This window comes from Trematomus bernacchii, unplaced genomic scaffold (assembly GCF_902827165.1).
Source record: "Trematomus bernacchii unplaced genomic scaffold, fTreBer1.1, whole genome shotgun sequence".
NCBI lineage: Eukaryota > Metazoa > Chordata > Actinopteri > Perciformes > Nototheniidae > Trematomus > Trematomus bernacchii.
Window position 1 is genome coordinate 1 of NW_022987890.1, and position 20,000 is coordinate 20,000.

The 20,000-nt window shown below is 40.3% G+C and overlaps 2 protein-coding genes across 4 annotated transcripts; one reads left to right on the forward strand and one right to left on the reverse strand.

Annotated features, from left to right (window-relative positions):
- Positions 1 to 2,890: 2,890 nt before the first annotated feature.
- LOC117469908 (rab GTPase-binding effector protein 1-like) lies at positions 2,891 to 10,956 on the reverse strand (the record flags this gene model as incomplete). The annotated part of the gene is given in 3 exon segments (XM_034114382.1): positions 2,891 to 3,094; positions 4,679 to 4,807; positions 10,815 to 10,956. Coding segments are annotated over 3 exon segments (379 nt in total), but the record flags the coding sequence as incomplete, so codon positions are not given.
- A 2,879-nt stretch (positions 10,957 to 13,835) lies between these two features.
- Positions 13,836 to 19,971, forward strand: wu:fb97g03 (zinc finger protein 768). 3 transcript variants are annotated; one of them, XM_034114359.1, is made up of 5 exons: positions 13,836 to 13,931; positions 14,556 to 14,677; positions 17,322 to 17,373; positions 17,960 to 18,021; positions 18,894 to 19,971. In XM_034114359.1, exons 2-5 carry the CDS (start codon positions 14,560 to 14,562, stop codon positions 19,544 to 19,546), a joined length of 885 nt encoding a protein of 294 aa, XP_033970250.1. In that variant the 5' UTR covers positions 13,836 to 13,931; positions 14,556 to 14,559; the 3' UTR covers positions 19,547 to 19,971. The 3 variants fall into 3 exon arrangements, with proteins under 3 accessions (XP_033970250.1, XP_033970251.1, XP_033970253.1); XM_034114360.1 differs by having other exon boundaries at positions 13,843 to 13,931; positions 14,559 to 14,677; XM_034114362.1 differs by lacking the exon at positions 13,836 to 13,931 and having other exon boundaries at positions 14,440 to 14,677; positions 18,894 to 18,958; positions 19,085 to 19,971.
- The last annotated feature ends 29 nt before the right edge of the window (positions 19,972 to 20,000 follow it).

Here is a 20,000-nt window from a genome sequence, read left to right on the forward strand (position 1 = left end):
CAAACCACAGGGAGGAAGCAGTACATTCAACAGAGAACTAAATCATATCATTTAGCCATCAAAACACATCAAAACACATCAAAACACATCAAAACACATTTAAATTTACTGAAACCGATATATTCCTGCAATTTAACTGTCTCTGCGTATTGAAGTATGAATGCTTGTATGTTGTCTTCTCCTGAGGAGTAGCTCTACTCATCTCATTGTACCTGTATAATGACAATAAAGGATTCTATCTATCTAAAAGGAAAACCAGATATAGCGTTGTTTTTATGTCCTAAGGTATCTTCAGTTTCTCTTATAGAGTGCCACAGTGACGCGTCCTAAAACCCGGAAGTAAACTCCTTCCGGTTCCTTCGACAAAAACGCAATGCATTCTCTCCATAGGGTTTAGGAAAATATCTGGAACTAAGGTCTGTGGTTGAGACACATTGAAGAGACGGATCACGTTTTGTTCAGCCGGATAATCTCCACATGTCTACACTACTTTTATCATTTTCTAATCATAAATCTAGTCGCCAGAAGCAAAATGCTAACGTTATGCTATAAAGGAACTACAGCAGGGTCGCTGCTTCAACGCCACGCCAACTTCAGATCCATATTCAAACACACAGATTCTAAATGGTACGAGTTGAAGCGTTTGTTTGAACAGTTTGCAGGAGGCAGGTACTTGCTTTCAAGCAGAACAGGGCAAACTAACTTAGAGGAGTGTTCACGTGTTCGGCGTAATGACGTACAACGTCCTCCACGACTTCTGTAGTCCTATTCAGCCACTTGGTAACAACCATCGTTTTTCAGACACGTCAACTCTTCAGAAATCCCCAGTGGGGTCACTGCTGATGGATTTAATGTCCTAGAACAAAACGTGATCCGTCTCTTCAATGTGTCTCAACCACAGACCTTAGTTCCAGATATTTTCCTAAATCCTATGGAGAGATCCCATTGGCTCTGAGACCAGGGAACAGGAAGTGGTAACATGCTAACTTACTTTCGGGTTTTAGGACGCGTCACTGTGGCACTCTATGTCCTCTTATTCCTTTTCGATCATCTCTTCAAAATCCAAAGATAATCAGTTTACAAAACAAAAGAAATACATAAAGCAGCAACACTTTACATTTTAGAGGGTGGTATCAAAGGATGTTTCCTGTCATGATCCACTTAGCATCCACTGATTAATTGTATGTTTATTATGGAGCAACCGTTACAGTACCAAATATTCCTCCGGGACAAATACAGTATTCTGAGTTTGGCCCCTAATCACACGCTGCATGTGTCCTACTGTCCTGCTTAGTTGAAAGCTAGGGCGTTACATCAAACATCCCATTTACAATACTTGGTGTGTTAAAGGTCACCTATTATGCAAAATCCACTTCTCCATGTCTCTTCTACATCAACATGTGTCCCCTCTTCCTCATGTCTCTTCTACATCAACATGTGTCCCCTCTTCTTCATGTCTCTTCTACATCAACATGTGTCCCCTCTTCTTCATGTCTCTTCCTCCATCAACATGTGTCCCCTCTTCTTCATGTCTCTTCTACATCAACATGCTATGTCTCTTTACATCAACCTCTTCGTGTCCCCTCTTCTTCATGTCTCTTCTACATCAACATGTGTCCCCTCTTCTTCATGTCTCTTCTACATCAACATGTGTCCCCTCTTCTTCATGTCTCTTCTACATCAAACATGTGTCCCCTCTTCTTCATGTCTCTTCTACATCAACATGTGTCCCCTCTTCTTCATGTCTCTTCTACATCAACATGTGTCCCCCTCTTCTTCATGTCTCTTCTCCATCAACATGTGTCCCCTCTTCTTCATGTCTCTTCTACATCAACATGTGTCCCCTCTTCTTCATGTCTCTTCTACAGTCAACATGTGTCCCCTCTTCTTCATGTCTCTTTCTACATCAACATGTGTCCCTCTTCTTCATGTCTCTTCTAACATCAACATGTGTCCCCTCTTCTTCATGGTCTCTTCCACATCAACATGTGTCCCCTCTTCTTCATGTCTCTTCTACATCAACATGTGTCCCCTTCTTCATGTCTCTTCTACATTCCACATGTGTCCCCTCTTCTTCATGTCTCTTCTACATCAACATGTGTCCCCTCTTCTTCATGTCTCTTCTACATCAACATGTGTCCCCTCTTCCTCATGTCTCTTCTTCATCAACATGTGTCCCCTCTTCTTCATGTCTCTTCTACATCAACATGTGTCCCCTCTTCTCCGTGTCTCTTCTACATCAACATGTGTCCCCTCTTCTTCATGTCTCTTCTTCATCAACATGTGTCCCCTCTTCTTCATGTCTCTTCTACATCAACATGTGTCCCCTCTTCTTCATGTCTCTTCTTCATCAACATGTGTCCCCTCTTCTTCATGTCTCTTCTTCATCAACATGTGTCCCCTCTGTGGAAAGAGACTCTGAAAGTTTCAGGAACAAAGATTCTCTCTCTTTTTGATCCATTTCTATAAAAACCTGTCTGAAAATGAGCTGATCAGATTTTGGCCACTTGATGATGTCATAACGATGTTGTGTCTTGTGTAACCATTAGCCAATCACCAACCAAGGTAACCCCCCCCCCACCTTATCACCTGAATCTCCTCCTAGAGCACCATTGAGTTCTTTGTAACCAAATCTCTCTCAGAGGGGCGTGGGGAGGGGCTCCTTATTTTTCATCTAAAGTAACAGACAGAGAATCAGCACTTTGGAAACAGGGCTGAAACAGAGGGGATTATGGGTAATGCTGCAATGATCTGTTTGGTGTTTCAGCCAATCAGAGACAGGCTCTGTATATATCTGAGACCTGTGATATATTGATGAAAAACAGTATAATAGGAGACCTTTAAGTATCAACATTAAATACATATAATTAGCATTAGAGCTCCGTGTTACCTTTCATGATGGCCTGCAGCGACGCCACCTCCTCCTGCCATTGGCTGCGGACCTGATCGATGGCTTCCTGTTTGGTGTTCTCCGACACGGTGGCCACCGTCCTGATGTTCTCCATGTCAGAGCGAGCCTCTTCTAGCTGAGCCTGCAGGGAACTGATCTCAACCTGAGCGCCGTCCAGAACCAACGTCTGCTTCTTCAGCTCCACTGGGGGGGGAAGAGAGAATCATCTGTACTTAATTGCATCTTGTCTTATTGCTCTGTTTAGTTGTATGTTTTCCTCCATTATTATATACATTGTTTGGTGTATTGTATGTAAAGCCCTTTGTAAATATTGTTTAAAAAAGGGATATCAAAATAAAGGTCTGTTTTCAGCTATGGTGGGATGTAACAACAGACATTTATTGAAGTACTGTATTAAACTACAGTTTATTTACAGACCTTGGGCTCTGGGTACTCTAATAACATTTTCATTATTTACACAGTTTTGGAAAACCAAACAGCAAAGCAGCCAATTGGATGCAGTTTTTCTATCAAATAGATTACAATTTGTACATTAAAAGGTAGGGTAGGTAAGAATGGAGAAACCAGCTCGAGAATTTGAAAGTACGCAGCCGAAAAAAATCTGCCCCTTCCTTCAGAGCCCCTCCTCCAACACACACGAACGGGCACATGACCAATGAGGGCACGAGATAAGTTTGTGCCCCGATGGAAGGCTGACAGGCAGGTAGGCCATCCAGTTATTTTAGCCGGGCCGGCTCAGATGATTGGTCGTGCTTTTTACAGTACTACGGCTTCCACAGATGACATTTCTTTATGTATTTATTGTCAAAGCATTTAATATATTCATTGCTATCAGGATGTTAAAGGTGGTGTAGGTAAGTTTGAGAAACCGGCTGGAGATACACTTTTTGTTATATTCCATGGAATGCTCTTAACATCCCGATAGCAATGAATATCTGAAGTGCTTTGACAAAAAAATCCATAAATAAATATCATCTGTGGAAGCCGTGGTACTGTAAAAAGCACGACCAATCATCTGAGCCGGCCCGGCTAAAATAACTGGATGGCCTACCTGCCTGTCAGCCTTCCATCTGTGCACAAACTTATCTCGTGCCCTCATTGGTCATGTGCGCGTTCGTGTGTGTTGGAGGAGGGGCTCTGTGAGGAAGTGGCAGATTTTTTCCGGTTGTGTATTTTCAAATTCTTGCGCACTCAAGCTGGTTTCTCCAAAATGACCTACCCCACCTTTAAGAGAATTCCATGGAATATAACAAGTATTTCTGAAGTGAATTACCTACCCCACCTTTAATGTATAAGTTATACTAATCTAATGACACAATATATATTAGTAAAATAGTCACTGGGGAAATCGTTCTACTTTAAATACTTACATGTTCTCAATAATACTATACGACTGAAGTCTAATGGAAAGCAGGACGATTTTTTTAAGAATCTTTCGGGTGTTTTTTGTAAACTATAAAGGCAGGAAATGAACTGTTTCTGAATCGTTTTGAAATGTATTTCCTTGATATTATAGCATAGCTGATAGCAACAAGAAAGGCGTAGAGAAATCAGACAATATGGAGTAAAGTGTCAAATTCAAACCCTGACTCTGCGGGATGGACTCAGGCTTTACCACCCTTACCTGTAATTAAGTATTATCAAAGGATGTTTAAGTATGTTTAATGAAAGGTTCTGAATACTAGTTCTTGGCCAGCTTTACTTGTGCATTAGGAGTAGTTCAGTATGCACATTTCCAGTGAGCGTGCATGTTAGTGCTGTCTTTACCTTCCTTGGTCATGTAGAGCTCTTTAAACTTGGCTCTCTTCTGGTTGAACTCGGCCTCCAGCTGCTGCTTCAGTTTGATGAACTCGGCTCGCTCCTGCTCCAGAGCCTCCACTCGCTGCTGGAGCACCTCTGGGTGACGGAGAGGAAAACACAAACAAGACAGGACGGTAATTAATCATCTGTTGATTACATAGAAAAACTGATAATTCAACTTCAATTAATTCCCCCTTTCTAACTCAGTTTAAATGTTAATAAGGGAAAAAAGGGAATGTCTTCACACACAAGTTTTTTTATGTATTAGTCAACTTATTGTTGAAGTATTTTTCCACAGGCAATTAGTTTTTCCACTAGTTTTGACTTTCAGGGCCATTCAAAAGTATAGAAAACCAGCTGGTCAAATTCTATTTAACTAGTTATTATTAATGATGTGTAAGTTCACTTATTCATCACCACAAAACTGAATCACAACAGTCTTCAAAACTGTATTCAAAAAGCTCTTCCACTTTGAAATTCGTTTACGTGCGCCACTTTTCTATTGCGTGTGAAAACCTACCTTATTCTGAATAAAGTCACAAGGGACAGTTTCCTCTATCTAGTGTTGTTTTACATTTTTATTGTATTCCTCTCGGAGCGAGGAGAGAGACGATGATCCCCTCGCAGAAACACAGACGGTGAGTGGAAACTTTTACAACACAAGCAGGAGATAAAGTCCAGCGGGATCATGTGATAGCTGAACGGACTGTAAAGCAGAAATTCCTGCAACACATTAAGCTCAACACATGTTCACATAGTTTCTCTGTGAATGTACTAGCATGTTAAGGCCAGGGATAGATTTCCATGACGACTAAAACATTACCATGGGTTTAAAAGCAGCCTGTGCTTCAAACCTTCAGAGTATTTATAGTCAGTCAATCTCTGCAGATCAATAACAGAAAGCATTCTCCTGACCTGCGTTACCCCATGCTAAAACATTTACAACCTGCTCCAATTACAAATATTGATTGAAATGTATTGAGCCATGGTATTACTAAAGATGAGGCATATGTGATTTAAACACTCGCACTGACACTGTCTTGGATAGGGCTTTCTCTAAAGGCCGCTACACACCAACCTGAGACCAAAGAACGCGTAGCGAAAGCGTCCCGACTTTTACGTCCGCTACGTCGCCTGCCTACGAACACACCGCAAAGACTTCAGTCGACGAGTGGCAATAACTGTCCTTACCAGCAGGCAGCGGTAGTGTGTATTCGTCATTCAAAAGAGGCAACAACCGGAAGACAGGGTGTTTCTCAATGTCGAGTACGCTTGCTTGGTAGCACATGTCTGCCGAGCATCTTGCTTCAGAAGCGAGTCAAGAATACTTCCTGCCATTCGGAAAACGAAGAGTGGAACAGGCTAGCAAGTGTGCAGATGTGCGTCATATGAGAGGCCCCGCCTTACATCTTCCGCCACAGATTTGGGGAAATTGGTCCGTGCGCAAAGCATTGTGGGGATTTTAAGACCGCGGAGTCTACTCATGTGCAGCCTCGATATTTCTCCAAACGGAGTACGCCGGGCTCGGTAGATTTCCAAGTATGCTGGAGATTGGAACAGTACTTCGGCGGCACTCGATGACGTAGCATGCTTGAAATAGTGGCTCTGAAGCAGCTTTACTCGAGATTGAGAAACACCCACAGACTATACACCGAGAGAAGAAGAACAGACTGCGATAAACAAACAACAAATAGCGTCTGGGTTCCATTTTCACTCTCTCTCGTCGATCGAAAACATGTAAACATAAAAAAGAAACTCTTGCGTCCGGGTGAGATGAAAAGGAAAAAGATTAGCCGTCTGTATGTGCCTTCTCAATCGTTTGTTTTGGTCCCTCACTTCCGCTTCGCTTCTCATGCACTGCTTCGCTAAGCTGAACAGCCAATCAGAGTGATTTCTTTGGCCGACTTTCTTTGGCCGACTGTCTACCGATTCGCGGGAGGTGTGAAAATGTGCCGTAAAGAGACGGTGCGGGACACACCAACCCGAGTAGGGCGCCGCGAATGCCCGATTGCCTCTGACGGCCTCTGACTCCCAAAATCGTGTTGGTGTGTCAGGGGCTTAAGGATCAAATTAAGGAATTGTTCATAAATAGGCATGTACATGTTTTGACACTCACACACAAAGGCCCAATCCCAAACCACTCCCTCGACCCTACCCCTCCGTGGCGGAGTGAACTCCGTCTGTAGCCACACTCGCAGCTCAACGAGGCTCCCTCCTGTCAGATGGAGGGAGTAAATACAGCGGCAAGCTTTGGGACAAACTCCCCTCTCTCCGGCAGAAACAGGAAATGCCGTAACTGTATGTAACAACGGTTTTACAAAAAATGTAAATTAAGAACTCAAATAAAACTCCAAACATCTTTCATTGTGTTACTTTTTTGTAAAGCTCTTTTAGTTTTAAACCTGATGTTTATAAGCTTCTTAGTTTTTGCAACAGTCTGTAAATATACACAACTTTATAATAAAATGCACACATTTACCTTTTTCTAGACTAAACACAGGTATGATCCTAAGTTAAACACATATGAGGTTATCATGAGGTTGTTAACATCGCAGTTTATCAGTGGATGTTTGCTGGAACTGTTTGTAAACAGCGTGTTTCCTGACGGACACACACAGCGTGACTCCGGTCAGGTAGAGACCAGTCTCAAGTCAGCACCGATGCAGACTCGCTGTTTGAGGGCTTGATTGATAGCCCACTCCCCCTCCACACCTCTCCACACTCGTTGGTTTGGAACAGCACTAAGGCCCCGGCTCCACGGGGACGAAAACGGGTTGAATCCGCATATTTCTCATGCGTATAGCCCTCTAAGCTCGACGACGCCGTAAGGGAAACGTAGAAACAGACCCCGCAAACGACAACGGGTCCAAAGGTGGATAGATCTGGGAACGGAGCGCTCTGGGGGGTCCAACGGGGCCGTGGAGTCGCCTATACGGTCATTCGTTTTCATAGCCCCGCCTCTCCCCACCTCTCCCCCGCAGGGTTGCTATCGTGCTCCAGTCTACTGACCATGCTACAGTTCTTTGTGCAACATCTACAGGAGCTCCTCCTTGAATTCAGATTATTTATCTTTATCTCGATATGGACATAAACGCGAGTGAAGTCTAATCTGACAGGACGGAGACACGCAGCTCCTGCCGCTGTGATGCAGCGGGAGCAAAACACACACTTCAAGTCAGATCATCACCCTTAGCTATTTTAATTACCTCTCAAACTACCTAAACTAGTTATAAATATGTTTATTTTTACTGTCGGGTCACTCATTACAGGATCAGCTGCTGCATGAGACAGACACTGACGCTGTGAGAAGAGAGGAGAAAGAGAGGCTCTGTGTATTTGATGATTATATATCATTATATAGAGTCGTTATTCATTTGTTTTAAAGCTCAATAAATAACAATGAAGACCTTTGACCGGCACTTTTATAATTTTGTCCGGAAGATTTAAACTTTAACACACGCTGACCGGCGAAAAACTCTGCCCGGTTCTGTCGGCCCCCACCGCGGAGAATAAACAGAAGTGCAACCATGACAACCATTCTTCTTCGCTGCTTTTGTGGAGGAAGTTGCTGCTTTTGTGGAGGAAGTTACAGCGCCACGTACAGGCTCGGCATATGTACTGCAGCTTTTCCAGCGTTTGGATGTAAACGGAGCCGTCTCGTGGAGCTTGACACAATCCGGTGTATATTGCGTGGGGACGGAAGGTTTTTTGCGGTTGCATTTGCGTTACTCCGATGCGTTTTGCCGTATTTGTCCTCGTGGAGCCGGGGCCTTAATGTGGCGGACCCTCCGCGCGAACGGAGGGGTAGTGTGTAGGGGTAGGGTGTAGGGCGTGGTTTGGGATTGGGCCAAAGAGTGACTTATTTCTAATACTTGCTTCAATTGTAAAAAAGCGGCCGGAACATTTCACATTTTGTCGTTTTCTTCCGTTTCCCCAGTGTGTAACTGCAGGATGAAAATGTGATTTTGCTCTAGTCCCCAATATGCATGTGGAATAATCCTTGTTGCTTAATGCTGAGTGCTAAGTGGAACCTATGAATATAATATTTATGCATCTCTTAACACATCCCACAATCGCGTTAGCTGCGTGATTTGTCAACATGTTTGTCTATAACTGTACGGGCTGTACTGTCCATATACATTTTGAATTTGATAGTTTCATTGACAGTTGTATTTTTCAGAATGAGTCTCAAGTGATAGTCACTGCAGTCAGCATGTTGTTGTGTCCCTGAGACACTTCACCCCAAAGTGCTCCTGTGGGGATTGTCCACAGTACTGAATGTATGCAAGTCACTTTGGATAAAAGCGTCTAACAAATGACATGTAATGTAATGTAATGTAAAAGTGGCAAAAATTACAGCTTCCTCCTCCTTCCCGCTACCGTTTTGCCAGAAAAAGATTGTGTGTCAGTTTAGGGAAACTGACCTTAATTTAGCAACTGCAGCAAATCTCATTTAGCAAGCAGCGAAAATATGCAGTTTTCTCATTTCTGCCACGTTTGACTTAAAGGTAGGGTAGGTAAGAATGGAGAAACCGGCTCGAGTGTGCTAGAATTTGAAAGTACACAACCGGAAAAAATCTGACCCTTCCTTCAGACTTCCTTACAGAGCCCCTACTCCAACACACACGAACGCGCGCATGACCAATGAGGGCACGAGATAAGTTTGTGCACAGATGGAAGGCTGACAGGCAGGTAGGCCATCCAGTTATTTTAGCCGGGCCGGCTCAGATGATTGGTCGTGCTTTTTACAGCGCCACAGCTTCCACAGATGAAATGTATTTATGTATTTATTTGTCAAAGCATTTCATGTATTCATTGCTATCGGGATGTTAAGAGCATTCCATGGAATATAACAAAAAGTGTTTCTGAAGTGAATTACCTACCCCACCTTTAATCCTATAAACAAGCTATAGAAATGTACAGGGTAACTTCAACAGGATGAAAGCCTTTGGAGCAGCTTCATTTCTCCGTCCTTTCATATCAGCATTGTCCTTTATTTTCAGTTATCCTCACTTTTGCCGATTGCTGACAGTGTGATATTTAATGTAAAGGAAAACATGGTAAACTTAAGATGTCAGATAATTGCCTTAGTATTTACATGGCAGATTTGGAATTTGGACCAATCACAACAAATGATGTGGCGTGTTTTCTCATCTTACTATGAGTGCAGACAGTGCCTCAATATTGCTTCTAGAGGAACAAGTGGTATTACAAGACAGTACAAGTCTCTCAAAATTGTACAGTACTTGAGTAAATCTACTTAGTTACTTTACACCATTGCAAACATCCCTGCACCACAATGCATAAACATCTTTAACAAACACCAAGACCATAACCTCTTTGAATCTTGCTGAAAATGTTAATTACATTTTTTTTAAACTAGACTTATGTGCATATCTGACACATTGCACCTTTAAAGCTACAGCATTCCCTGCATGACCCCACTGTGGTCCCCGGACCCCTGTTTGAGAAACAGCCGGAATACCCTCCTGTATTATGGTCCAACCCCCAACGTGTGCACAGGCCATTCACAGCACTTTGTAATTGCCCGATATAATCCATATGATCCATATTAAAAGACTGACAAGGCCAGGCTAACAGGAGCTAGTATCGACCCTTTAAAACCCTTTATTTGTATTTCCAATGTGTGCTTTTCCTCAATTTCTAACAGGCTTGCTACTTTTTATTGCTTGCCTTTTATCTGCTATGTCACCTTTGCTGTAACGTTGTACATGTATAGGCCTACTAATGAAGGAAATCTGATTCTGATACATCACACTAAATCAGACTAGCTTTACAGCTAACAAGCTAAATGACACAACAACGTTATAAGGATACAATATCACAGCTTATATTCAGCCATATAAAGCTTTAGTAACCCCCAAAACATGTGTACGTTGTTATCTTTGTATAAACACTAACTGCGTAGTGTTACAGGTTCATTATAGGGCAGTGACAGCCAGTGACACGTCGCCCTGATGATGCTAACTAATGCTAATGCTAATGCTAATGTTGTCAGAGATGCACCAACGGGCCGCTGGTTTTCGGTCTCCAAGCCCCTCAAAACTCCTGATAAAACCCCCGACAAACACAACACATTTACCGTCATGTTGGGACGACAGAGGGGGTCCAGAGGCCTGATCGGCCATGGTTTCTTGAGGGGGGCTTGAGGCAATTAGCAGGGTTTTAGTGGGATAAAGCGCTAGGAGTGTCCAAGAAAACAGGCTAACATCACAACTAGTGTTAAGCTGGCAAGGGGGAGTGAAGAGTGTGTATTCCGGTTACACTTTCAAATTAAAATCCATGTTGTCATTGAGTAGACACCGAAACAACTGCATACAAAAAATTAAAAAATTAAAGAAGAAAGACAATAACAAAGAGACTCACGATGAGTACGAAAAGAGACACAAAATGACTGAAAAGGGATGCTAATTGAACACAAGAAGACATAAAACGACTAAGAAATATAGTAAAGAGGCACAAAACAACAACAGGATGGTGTACAAATAACCATATACCAAATATAACAACATTAAGACGAAACAAAACACAAATAATCTCTAAATGAGACTAAAACAATAACAAAGTGACTAACAATGAGTACGAAAAGAGAGCAGAAATGCCTGCAAAGAGATGCTCAGTGACTACACAGATTTAAAAAGACTAAATATATAGAAAAAGGCTACCAAAGACACACACAATGACTACAGTACAGAGAGGCACAAAACAACAACAATGAGGTTTAAAAGCAACCACAGACCAGATATAAATACAAAAAGATTAAACAAATAAAAAATAATCTCAAAATGCTCACATAGAGACACATAATGATTACAAAAAGACCAATATAATGAAAAAGACACTCAATATGACCACATTAAAACACCCAATGGCTGCATAGGGAAGCAAAGCAACCACAGACAGCCATAAAGAAACTATCAAGAGAAACAAAGAGACATCAAACACCTAGAAAGAGAAACAGAACACTAAACATTTGGGGTCTCGTGCTCCAACCATACTTATAAAAACAATTGCATAACAAATAATTAAACTTTGGTTTCCATGTATTATGATTGCTAACGTTGCATTCACCTCCTACATTGTTTTCCCACCAATTTACAATTGTATGAGCTTTTATTTTGACAGAAAACTGCCCATTTCCTTTTGACTGATTTTAGCCAACTTGTGTGAGTCCGATCTCATCCTTCAAAATAAAAGCAATTTACTTTGAATTAAGTTTCTGAGAAGTAGAGAGTATCAAGTTCCACATTTAAACTAAATTGAACTCCTCTCTCCCCCCCTCTTTTTCATCAGTTCTTTTTATAGATTCAGCAAAAGTCATATACACAATTGTTTGCCAGCTATATTTACAGTATAGGCCTATGTCTTCAAATGTTGGAAGTTACTAAATATATGTAATCAAGTAGCCTACTGTACTGAAGTACAATTTTGAGATACTTGTAATTTACTTTGTACTTTTATCCCTCTACATGTATTTAATACCTTCAGTTACTTCACAGATGTGGATGAATGATGTGAAATATAATCAAGTGTTGAATCAGACTTTAGTTCCACCTGGAGTAAATTCACAAGCTACCCTGCAGTATACAAAGTCATTCAAACTAGCTGCACCTTTACCAGCTTTGAGAACACTTTAATGATCAATCATTATAAAACATATCATATATATTATTCTGAAATGGACCAATCTGCACAATGACTACTTTTACTGTCGCTACTTTCACTATATTTTGATGAGAATACTTTATACTTTTACTTGAGGAACATTTTGAATGCAGGACTTTTACTGTAACAGAGTATTCCTACACTCTGGTACTTCTACTTTTACTCAAGTACAAGATCTGAGTACTTCTACTTTTACTCAAGTACAATATCTGAGTACTTCTACTTTTACTCAAGTACAAGATCTGAGTACTTCTACTTTTACTCAAGTACAAGATCTGAGTACTTCTACTTTTACTCAAGTACAAGATCTGAGTACTTCTACTGTTACTCAAGTACAAGATCTGAGTACTTCTACTTTTACTCAAGTACAAGATCTGAGTACTTCTACTTTTACTCAAGTACAAGATCTGAGTACTTCTACTGTTACTCAAGTACAAGATCTGAGTACTTCTACGTTTACTGAAGTACAAGATCTGAGTACTTCTACTTTTACTCAAGTACAAGATCTGAGTACTTCTACTTTTACTCAAGTACAAGATCTGAGTACTTCTCCCACCTCTGTATGTCTTATAAACAATTCAACAAAATAAAAATGTTGCCTCTGCTTGAATTATTAGATAATAGTAAAACACAGTACAATTGTTTTTGAAAAAATAATATCAAATAAGGAAGAAGAGTTGTGTGTGAATGTGAGTAATGGAATTTTTTAAATCTGTTAAAAACCTAAATATCTTAATCCCATCGCATACACAGTGGCAAACACCAGTGTGACACTATGTTGATTCAAGAGGAACTGAAAACAAAAAAGAGACTCAGAAATGGATGTACAGAAATGCTCTGCTCTGGCTCTGACATCATTGACTATACATGGAAAAATAACTTGCTTTAAATGTTATTTTTATATATTTAACATCACAGAACAGAGGTTAATCTCTCACATAAACATACACATTGCACTAGGAGTCTTCAAGCGGATGTATAGTATGGCTATAAATATGGTTGTTTCACTGTCAGTCACACACACACACACACACACACACACACACACACACACACACACACACACACACACACACACACACACACACATACTATGTATGCATCACTTCAGGGGACCTTACATTGACTTACATGCATTTCCTGGAGACTTATCCTAACCTTAACCATAACCAACACATGCCTAACCCTAACCAAGTCTTCACCCTAAAATTAATGATTCCCCTCATAGTAATGCAGGCCACACACACACACACACACACACACACACACACACACACACACACACACACACACACACACACACACACACACACACACACACCACACACACACAAACACTCATGCTGTAGTCACTGGAGCGAGGGAGAGAGAGGGGAGGGGATAATGCCATCCTAGCCTTCAAATTTCTTTGATTGACTAAGAACATTTGAAACTGTCATGCAAATACCACACAAGACTATTTTCACATCCCGCCATCCGCTTTCATTATCTGTTTAAGGAACTTTTAAAGCCTTGAAGACTGTTTTCTGAGAAGGTAAGGCACATTCTGACTGTTTAAAACTGAAAAAGTCATTTGAGAGACAATTAAGACATGTAAACGCAAGATAAATTAGTTTAAAAAGCTTATATCTGGCCTCACGTCTACTATAAACATCACTTGGTTGGTTTTGAGGAACATAATTTAACATTTGAATGTCAGCAGTATTGGTCAGTGTTTTTATTAAGAGTTGACAGGAAGCTGTTGCAAAGAGAGGATATGTGATACTCAGATAAACAGGAAATAATATCCTTTATTTCCTTGTGTTCACACAGATAAGGGAATATATATAAGTCTGTCTACCTCACAAACAATACAGTTAATAAACGCCTGTTAATGTCCAGCACAGGCTCAGATATCCTGAGGAACAGCTGTCACATTTCTCTCCTTTCACAAGAAAAAAAACTCCCTAGAGATTCTCAAGAAGCTGATTTGCTTGTCGGTGTCAAAAGTAAACACAAAAATAACTTTAAGACTTAGTCAACGCACAAAAAGGGGAAGTGGTCAAGTAGTTTCTTTCCGATGCACAGTTCTGTAAACTGAAAAGCAGCAACCTCACGCATAGATCTCACAGCTTTCCAAAGCCTCTAATGTGATTTTTAAAAACAAATATTTATCCAGCAGAATGTTCATGGAGCTTTTACGCAAGTACCTCTGGTTGTGGGTGATTCTTGGGATTATTTCTGTGTCTGCGGTCATCGTCTTCTTCTGCGTCTGCATCAACCGATGGTTATCAAGACAAGGTGCGTGATATGTATCAGACATGGCTTCATTTGCACTTCAAAACGTCCTTTTCTGTTATTTTTTGCCTTTTATTATAATAGATATACGATAACAACAAGTTTATTTTTATTTAATGAGCGTTTATTCAATTGTTTTCCTCTTTATCAGATATAATCCAGATCTTTTCAGATCTTTTTTCTTCAGACGCAGAAGCGTAAGTTTAAAATATGAAACGCTGCCTAAAATGCGAAAGACGATCTGTAAATAAAAAGTAAACAATTAATGGAATAATCAAACAATCATGAAATCAATCGACTAATTAACCTATAATTAAGGCACTGAAATATTTAAATTCTCAATCAAGACATCAAGTCACTGAGTCATCAATAATTAATTAAGTAGTCAGGTAATCAATTAATTACGAGAGTGCTAATTAAAAATCCCATTTAAGGGTTTTACAGTTGATCGATCAAAGTGGAGCTAATTTTACATTTTCTTCGGATAGTTTGATTAATGTATGATGTTTATACATGTACATATTGTTAAAGTAGCCTAAATAAAGCAGAGAAATATATTAAGTAAAGTAATATACACAGTAAGTACAGTGCACTCTTAATTGGAAGTTTAATACTTGTAAATGTGTTTTGCCAGCATAACAACATGCTTACAAAGCTCTGTTCAAAAGGATTTGACAATAAAAGTTACATTTATGTTAAAAACAAGTTTGCAAAAGACATACGTTTCACTTTTGATATTGTTAACTACCTGTTTTTTTTGTTTACTGAAAAACCGATATAGTGTAATAAATGGAAATTAAAACCCACGACAGGAAGAGAAACCAAACCCTTAAAAAAGAACCTGGCCCTGCAGAGGTATTGCAAAGCAGAAGGAAAACTATAATAATTGAATGAAATGCTATTATTACTGTAATGGTGTATTTCATCAGCCTGACTTTAATGATCCCTGAACGGAAACCAGCTGATTTTAGGATGTGGATAAACACAGAGCAATTCAAGCGAGAAGAATATAACTGAGAATTATTAGAGAGGATTGTTCATAATAAAACCATGAATACTTTAAAGGGGACCTATCATGCAAAATGCTCTTTTGTACGTCTTTTCTACATGAATATGTGTCCCCGGTGTTCCAGGGAACTCACCAAGTGTCAGAAAACACAACCCTCTCTATTTTCCTCCATACCCAAATCTCTAAAAAAGGGGCTGCAACGGATCTGATAAAAACTGATCCAGATTTGAACACTGTCCTGACGTCAGGACGGTGGCGCTACGGCTATTGGGCCAACTCCACCAATCAGGAGAAGACAGCCACGGCCATTGCCGTTCGAAAGCGCTGGAGACGCTGTAGTACATATGCCAGGCCTGTAGGTGGTGCTGTTCTCACTGAATCAGCCCTTGCAAAAACAGAGCTAAAAAATGTCAAATTGAGCGAAATGAGGCATGGCTAAAATGCATGATCTGTTTGGTATTTTGAAAAAAAAAAAGTATAAATATGCCTTATATAGGTATGGTCCTATACTATATTATTATAATATAGCATGATAGGTCCACTTTAAGATGAACACATGATTTATTTTGCAATATTGTTATAGGTTTCCTCATGTCCTACTTAGAGCTACAAGTAAATAAAGAACCTTATAAGAATAAATACAAGGCACATAAAAGCTATGGACAGACAATAAAAGCATACAACTAGGTAGTGACATACTGTAGCTCAGACTGACTCGTAAGCGAGGGAAAAGAGGTGGGTCTTTAGGAGGGACTTAAAAGCTTCAAGAGTGGGCGACAATTTGACATGAGGGGGCAGGTCGTTCCAGAGCCTGGGGGCTACCGCTGAGAAGGCTCGGTCTCCCCTGGTCTTTGTCCTGGTTTTAGGGACTACCAGCCGCAGCTGATCAGCCGACCTCAAAGCCCTTGAGGGGGGGTACACCTGTAGGAGGTCGGAGATGTACTGAGGGGCCAGCCCATTAAGCGATTTAAAAACAAACCATAGAATCTTAAAATTAACTCTAAAATGGACGGGAAGCCAGTGGAGGCTATAATAGATAAAAGCTATACAAAATAAATAAGAGTAAACATAAATAATGTAAAAATCAATGATTGGAGGTTAAGGCGGCAGTGGCTCAGTCTGTAGGGACTTGGTCTTGGAACCGAAGGGTCGCTGGGTCACATCCCGATCGGACCACAAAACATAATGTGGAGTGAGCTGGTAGCTGGAGAGGTGCCAGTTCACCTCCAAGGCCACTGCCGAGGTGCCCTTGAGAAAGACACCTAACCTCGAAACTGCTCCCTTGGCGCCGGGTACCTGGAAGCCTCTCTGCTACTTCTCCTATCTGCATGTGGTTGTGTGTGTGCATGTATATCCTCCCCTGTGTGTGTAATGTGTGTAAACACAACAGAGTGGGGAAAGACATTTCCCTGTAAGGGATGAATAAAGTATTTCTTCTTCTTCTTAAAAACGGAGTAATAGTAACAATGAAAAGACAGATGAAATGAAAAGTCTTTAATTTCCTTTGAAAATTAGGAAGAGCTTGCCATTCTTATATCCTTGGGCAGTGAGTTAATTAAAAAGCATTAACATTTTATTAAAGATTGATCATTTTCAATGTGATTCAATCTAACTGCGTGTCCTTTTTCTTTTCCACAGGCAGACTCAGAATCACACAGCTTCACAGGAACAAGTCTGACTTAACTATCAAGTAATATACATTTTCTTTACTTAATATCTTTCATGTTTTATATTAAATTCATGTATTGTTCATAGTAAGATCTTTGTAAACTGTAAACGAGAAAGATTTACATTACATAAGACACAGCTATCATCTTTCTTGGCGAGAGTTAGAATAGAAAATTGATACCAAACTTAAATCTGTCTTTTAAATATGATGCAGTTAGCTTAGCTTAGCATAAGCAATGGAAACAGATGGGAACAGCTAGCCTGGCTCTAGCCAAATCTTAGAATGTATTTTATTTTATTTTATTTTTATTTATTTTTATCAATTTAATTTCAATTTATTGTATTTTATTTTATTATATTTTATTTTATTTATATATATTTTTTTAATGTATCTGGAATAAACCGATTAATCTTCCACCCCGTGAATGCAGCATTCATGCTAAGCTAAGCTAACCCAGCTGTAGCTTCACATTTAATAGAAGTACATGTGAGTGGTATCAATCTTCTCGTCTAACTCTCTGCAATAACGTGATTAAGCTTATTCACTGAAATGTGGAACTGTTTATTTTACGTCATAGTTTTAAAGTTTCATTTTCTTTAATTCTCAGAAGCAACAAATACCAGGTTGAGACGCCGCCTTTACCATCTCGGGCACAGTTTCTCACAGCAGGCAAGACAAATCCTTCCTTCTTCTTCTTTAAACTGCACGTCTTCTACTCACTTTTTACACCACATTGTAACAATGGCCGTACACAAAACCTCATTACATGTCATCCCATCTACCATTTGACAATAACCCACTGTCTTATCTGTGGTACTACATGAATGTGTCTTGACAAAACCAAACCACTGGTGACAGTTAAATTATCATAAAGGGCTGTGAAAATATTTCCTTTTTTCTGTGGCTTTTTTTCTCCAAAACCCCAGGAACTAGATCCCAAACATAACCACAGATATTGCATAACTGAACCAGTCTGTGAAAGATGAGTAGGCGAAGTACCGTAAAGCCATTTGAAGTGTAAAATTAGACCAAAATATATGTTTAAAGCAACATGTGGGTGGATACACAGCAGCTTTAAAGGACAATTAGTCGATGCATTTTTGAAAATCTTTAACTACCAGCTATCTATAGAAATACATGAGTAATTTTCTTCCATGAAAAAGTCTATTTGCTGTATTTATTTTTACGAAAATAATCAGTTATTTTTGGGTTTAAACTTGATTATCATTGTTGGTTTTTGCATTTTAGCCTATTTGCTTAGTTTATTAGTTGTTTTATTTTATGGAAATATTGGAAGAAATTAATTCAATGTACACAATAAAATAATTACAATGGTGCCCATCAGACTCCCGCAAATCCTATTTACATAACACTAATAATCAGTATCTTTATCCATACCGTTATTTACATACAAACTAATAGTATGACCTCTTTGGCCTGACAATTACTGCTGCAATCAACTACCAAACTACTACATACATATATTATAACTTTGCAATATAAAAAGGAAAGCTGGCATAATTTGAAATATGTGGTTTCAGCGGCTCAAAGCTATGAAAATCTGGCTGACGAACACGACTATGAGGAGGCCGAGCCTGTGTGCCAGGTGGCCATGCCCAAGCACCAGGGGTCCATGCCCAAACACCAGGAGTCCATGCCCAAACACCAGGAGTCCATGCCCAAACACCAGGAGTCCATGCCCAAACACCAGGTGGCCATGCCCAAACACCAGGTGGCCATGCCCAAACACCAGGGGTCCATGCCCAAACACCAGGGGTCCATGCCCAAACACCAGGGGTCCATGCCCAAATGCCAGGTGACCATGCCCAAATGCCAGGAGGCCATGTCCGATTACGAGGAGGCGTCGCCCGATTATGAGGAGGCGTCGCCCGCTTACGAGGAGGCGTCGCCCGATTACGAGGAGGCGTCGCCCGATTACGAGGAGGCGTCGCCCGATTACGAGAAGGCGTCGACCGATTACGAGGAGGCGTCGCCCGATTACGAGAAGGCGTCGCCCGATTACGAGAATTCAACACCTGAGTCGTTTGACTACGTAAAGGTGGAGGCTGAGGTGAGGATTCTTCCTCCACTTTACAGGAAAACAGATGAAGAAACAGACGATGCGTCCACTGAAGACTACGACGACATCGATGGTGAAGACGATGATGAAGAGGATTACGACGATTTGGGTTAAAATGTCGTTTAAAGGGGAGAGAATATCCTTTTTAAATAATGACTTTTAATTGGACTTTTTCCTTTCATATCTGTATCCTGCTGAGCAGAGAGATCAGAACAAAGGTACTTTGACTGTGGTATTATTTTAATATTATCCATGTTTTTTCAGAAAATAAGAGGCTATTGAGGCATTAGCTTAGCCTAGCATAAAGGCTAAAAGTAGAGGGGAAACCGCTAGCCTGTTATATCTACATGGAAATATATACTGTATAGATACTGTATAGACAGCTCCATTGTTGTCCAAAAACGATTGAAAACACACAAATGGCCTGCACTGTTTCACGGGGGAGCATGAAAATAAAACAAGAGAGATGTAGTTATTTAATGTGTGATTTTAAAGACTAGAGATGCAGAAATTATAAATAAAGTTTACTGTACATTGTATTCTTTGTTATGAGATTTTTTTTAGAACA

Coding starts and splice junctions, on each gene's coding strand:
- wu:fb97g03 (XM_034114359.1), top strand. CDS start 14,560: ATGTTCATGGAGCTTTTACGCAAGTACCTCTGGTTGTGGGTGATTCTT. Junction 14,678..17,321: donor CCGATGGTTATCAAGACAAG/GTGCGTGATATG, acceptor TCTTTTCCACAG/GCAGACTCAGAATCACACAG. Junction 17,374..17,959: donor AAGTCTGACTTAACTATCAA/GTAATATACATT, acceptor TTTAATTCTCAG/AAGCAACAAATACCAGGTTG.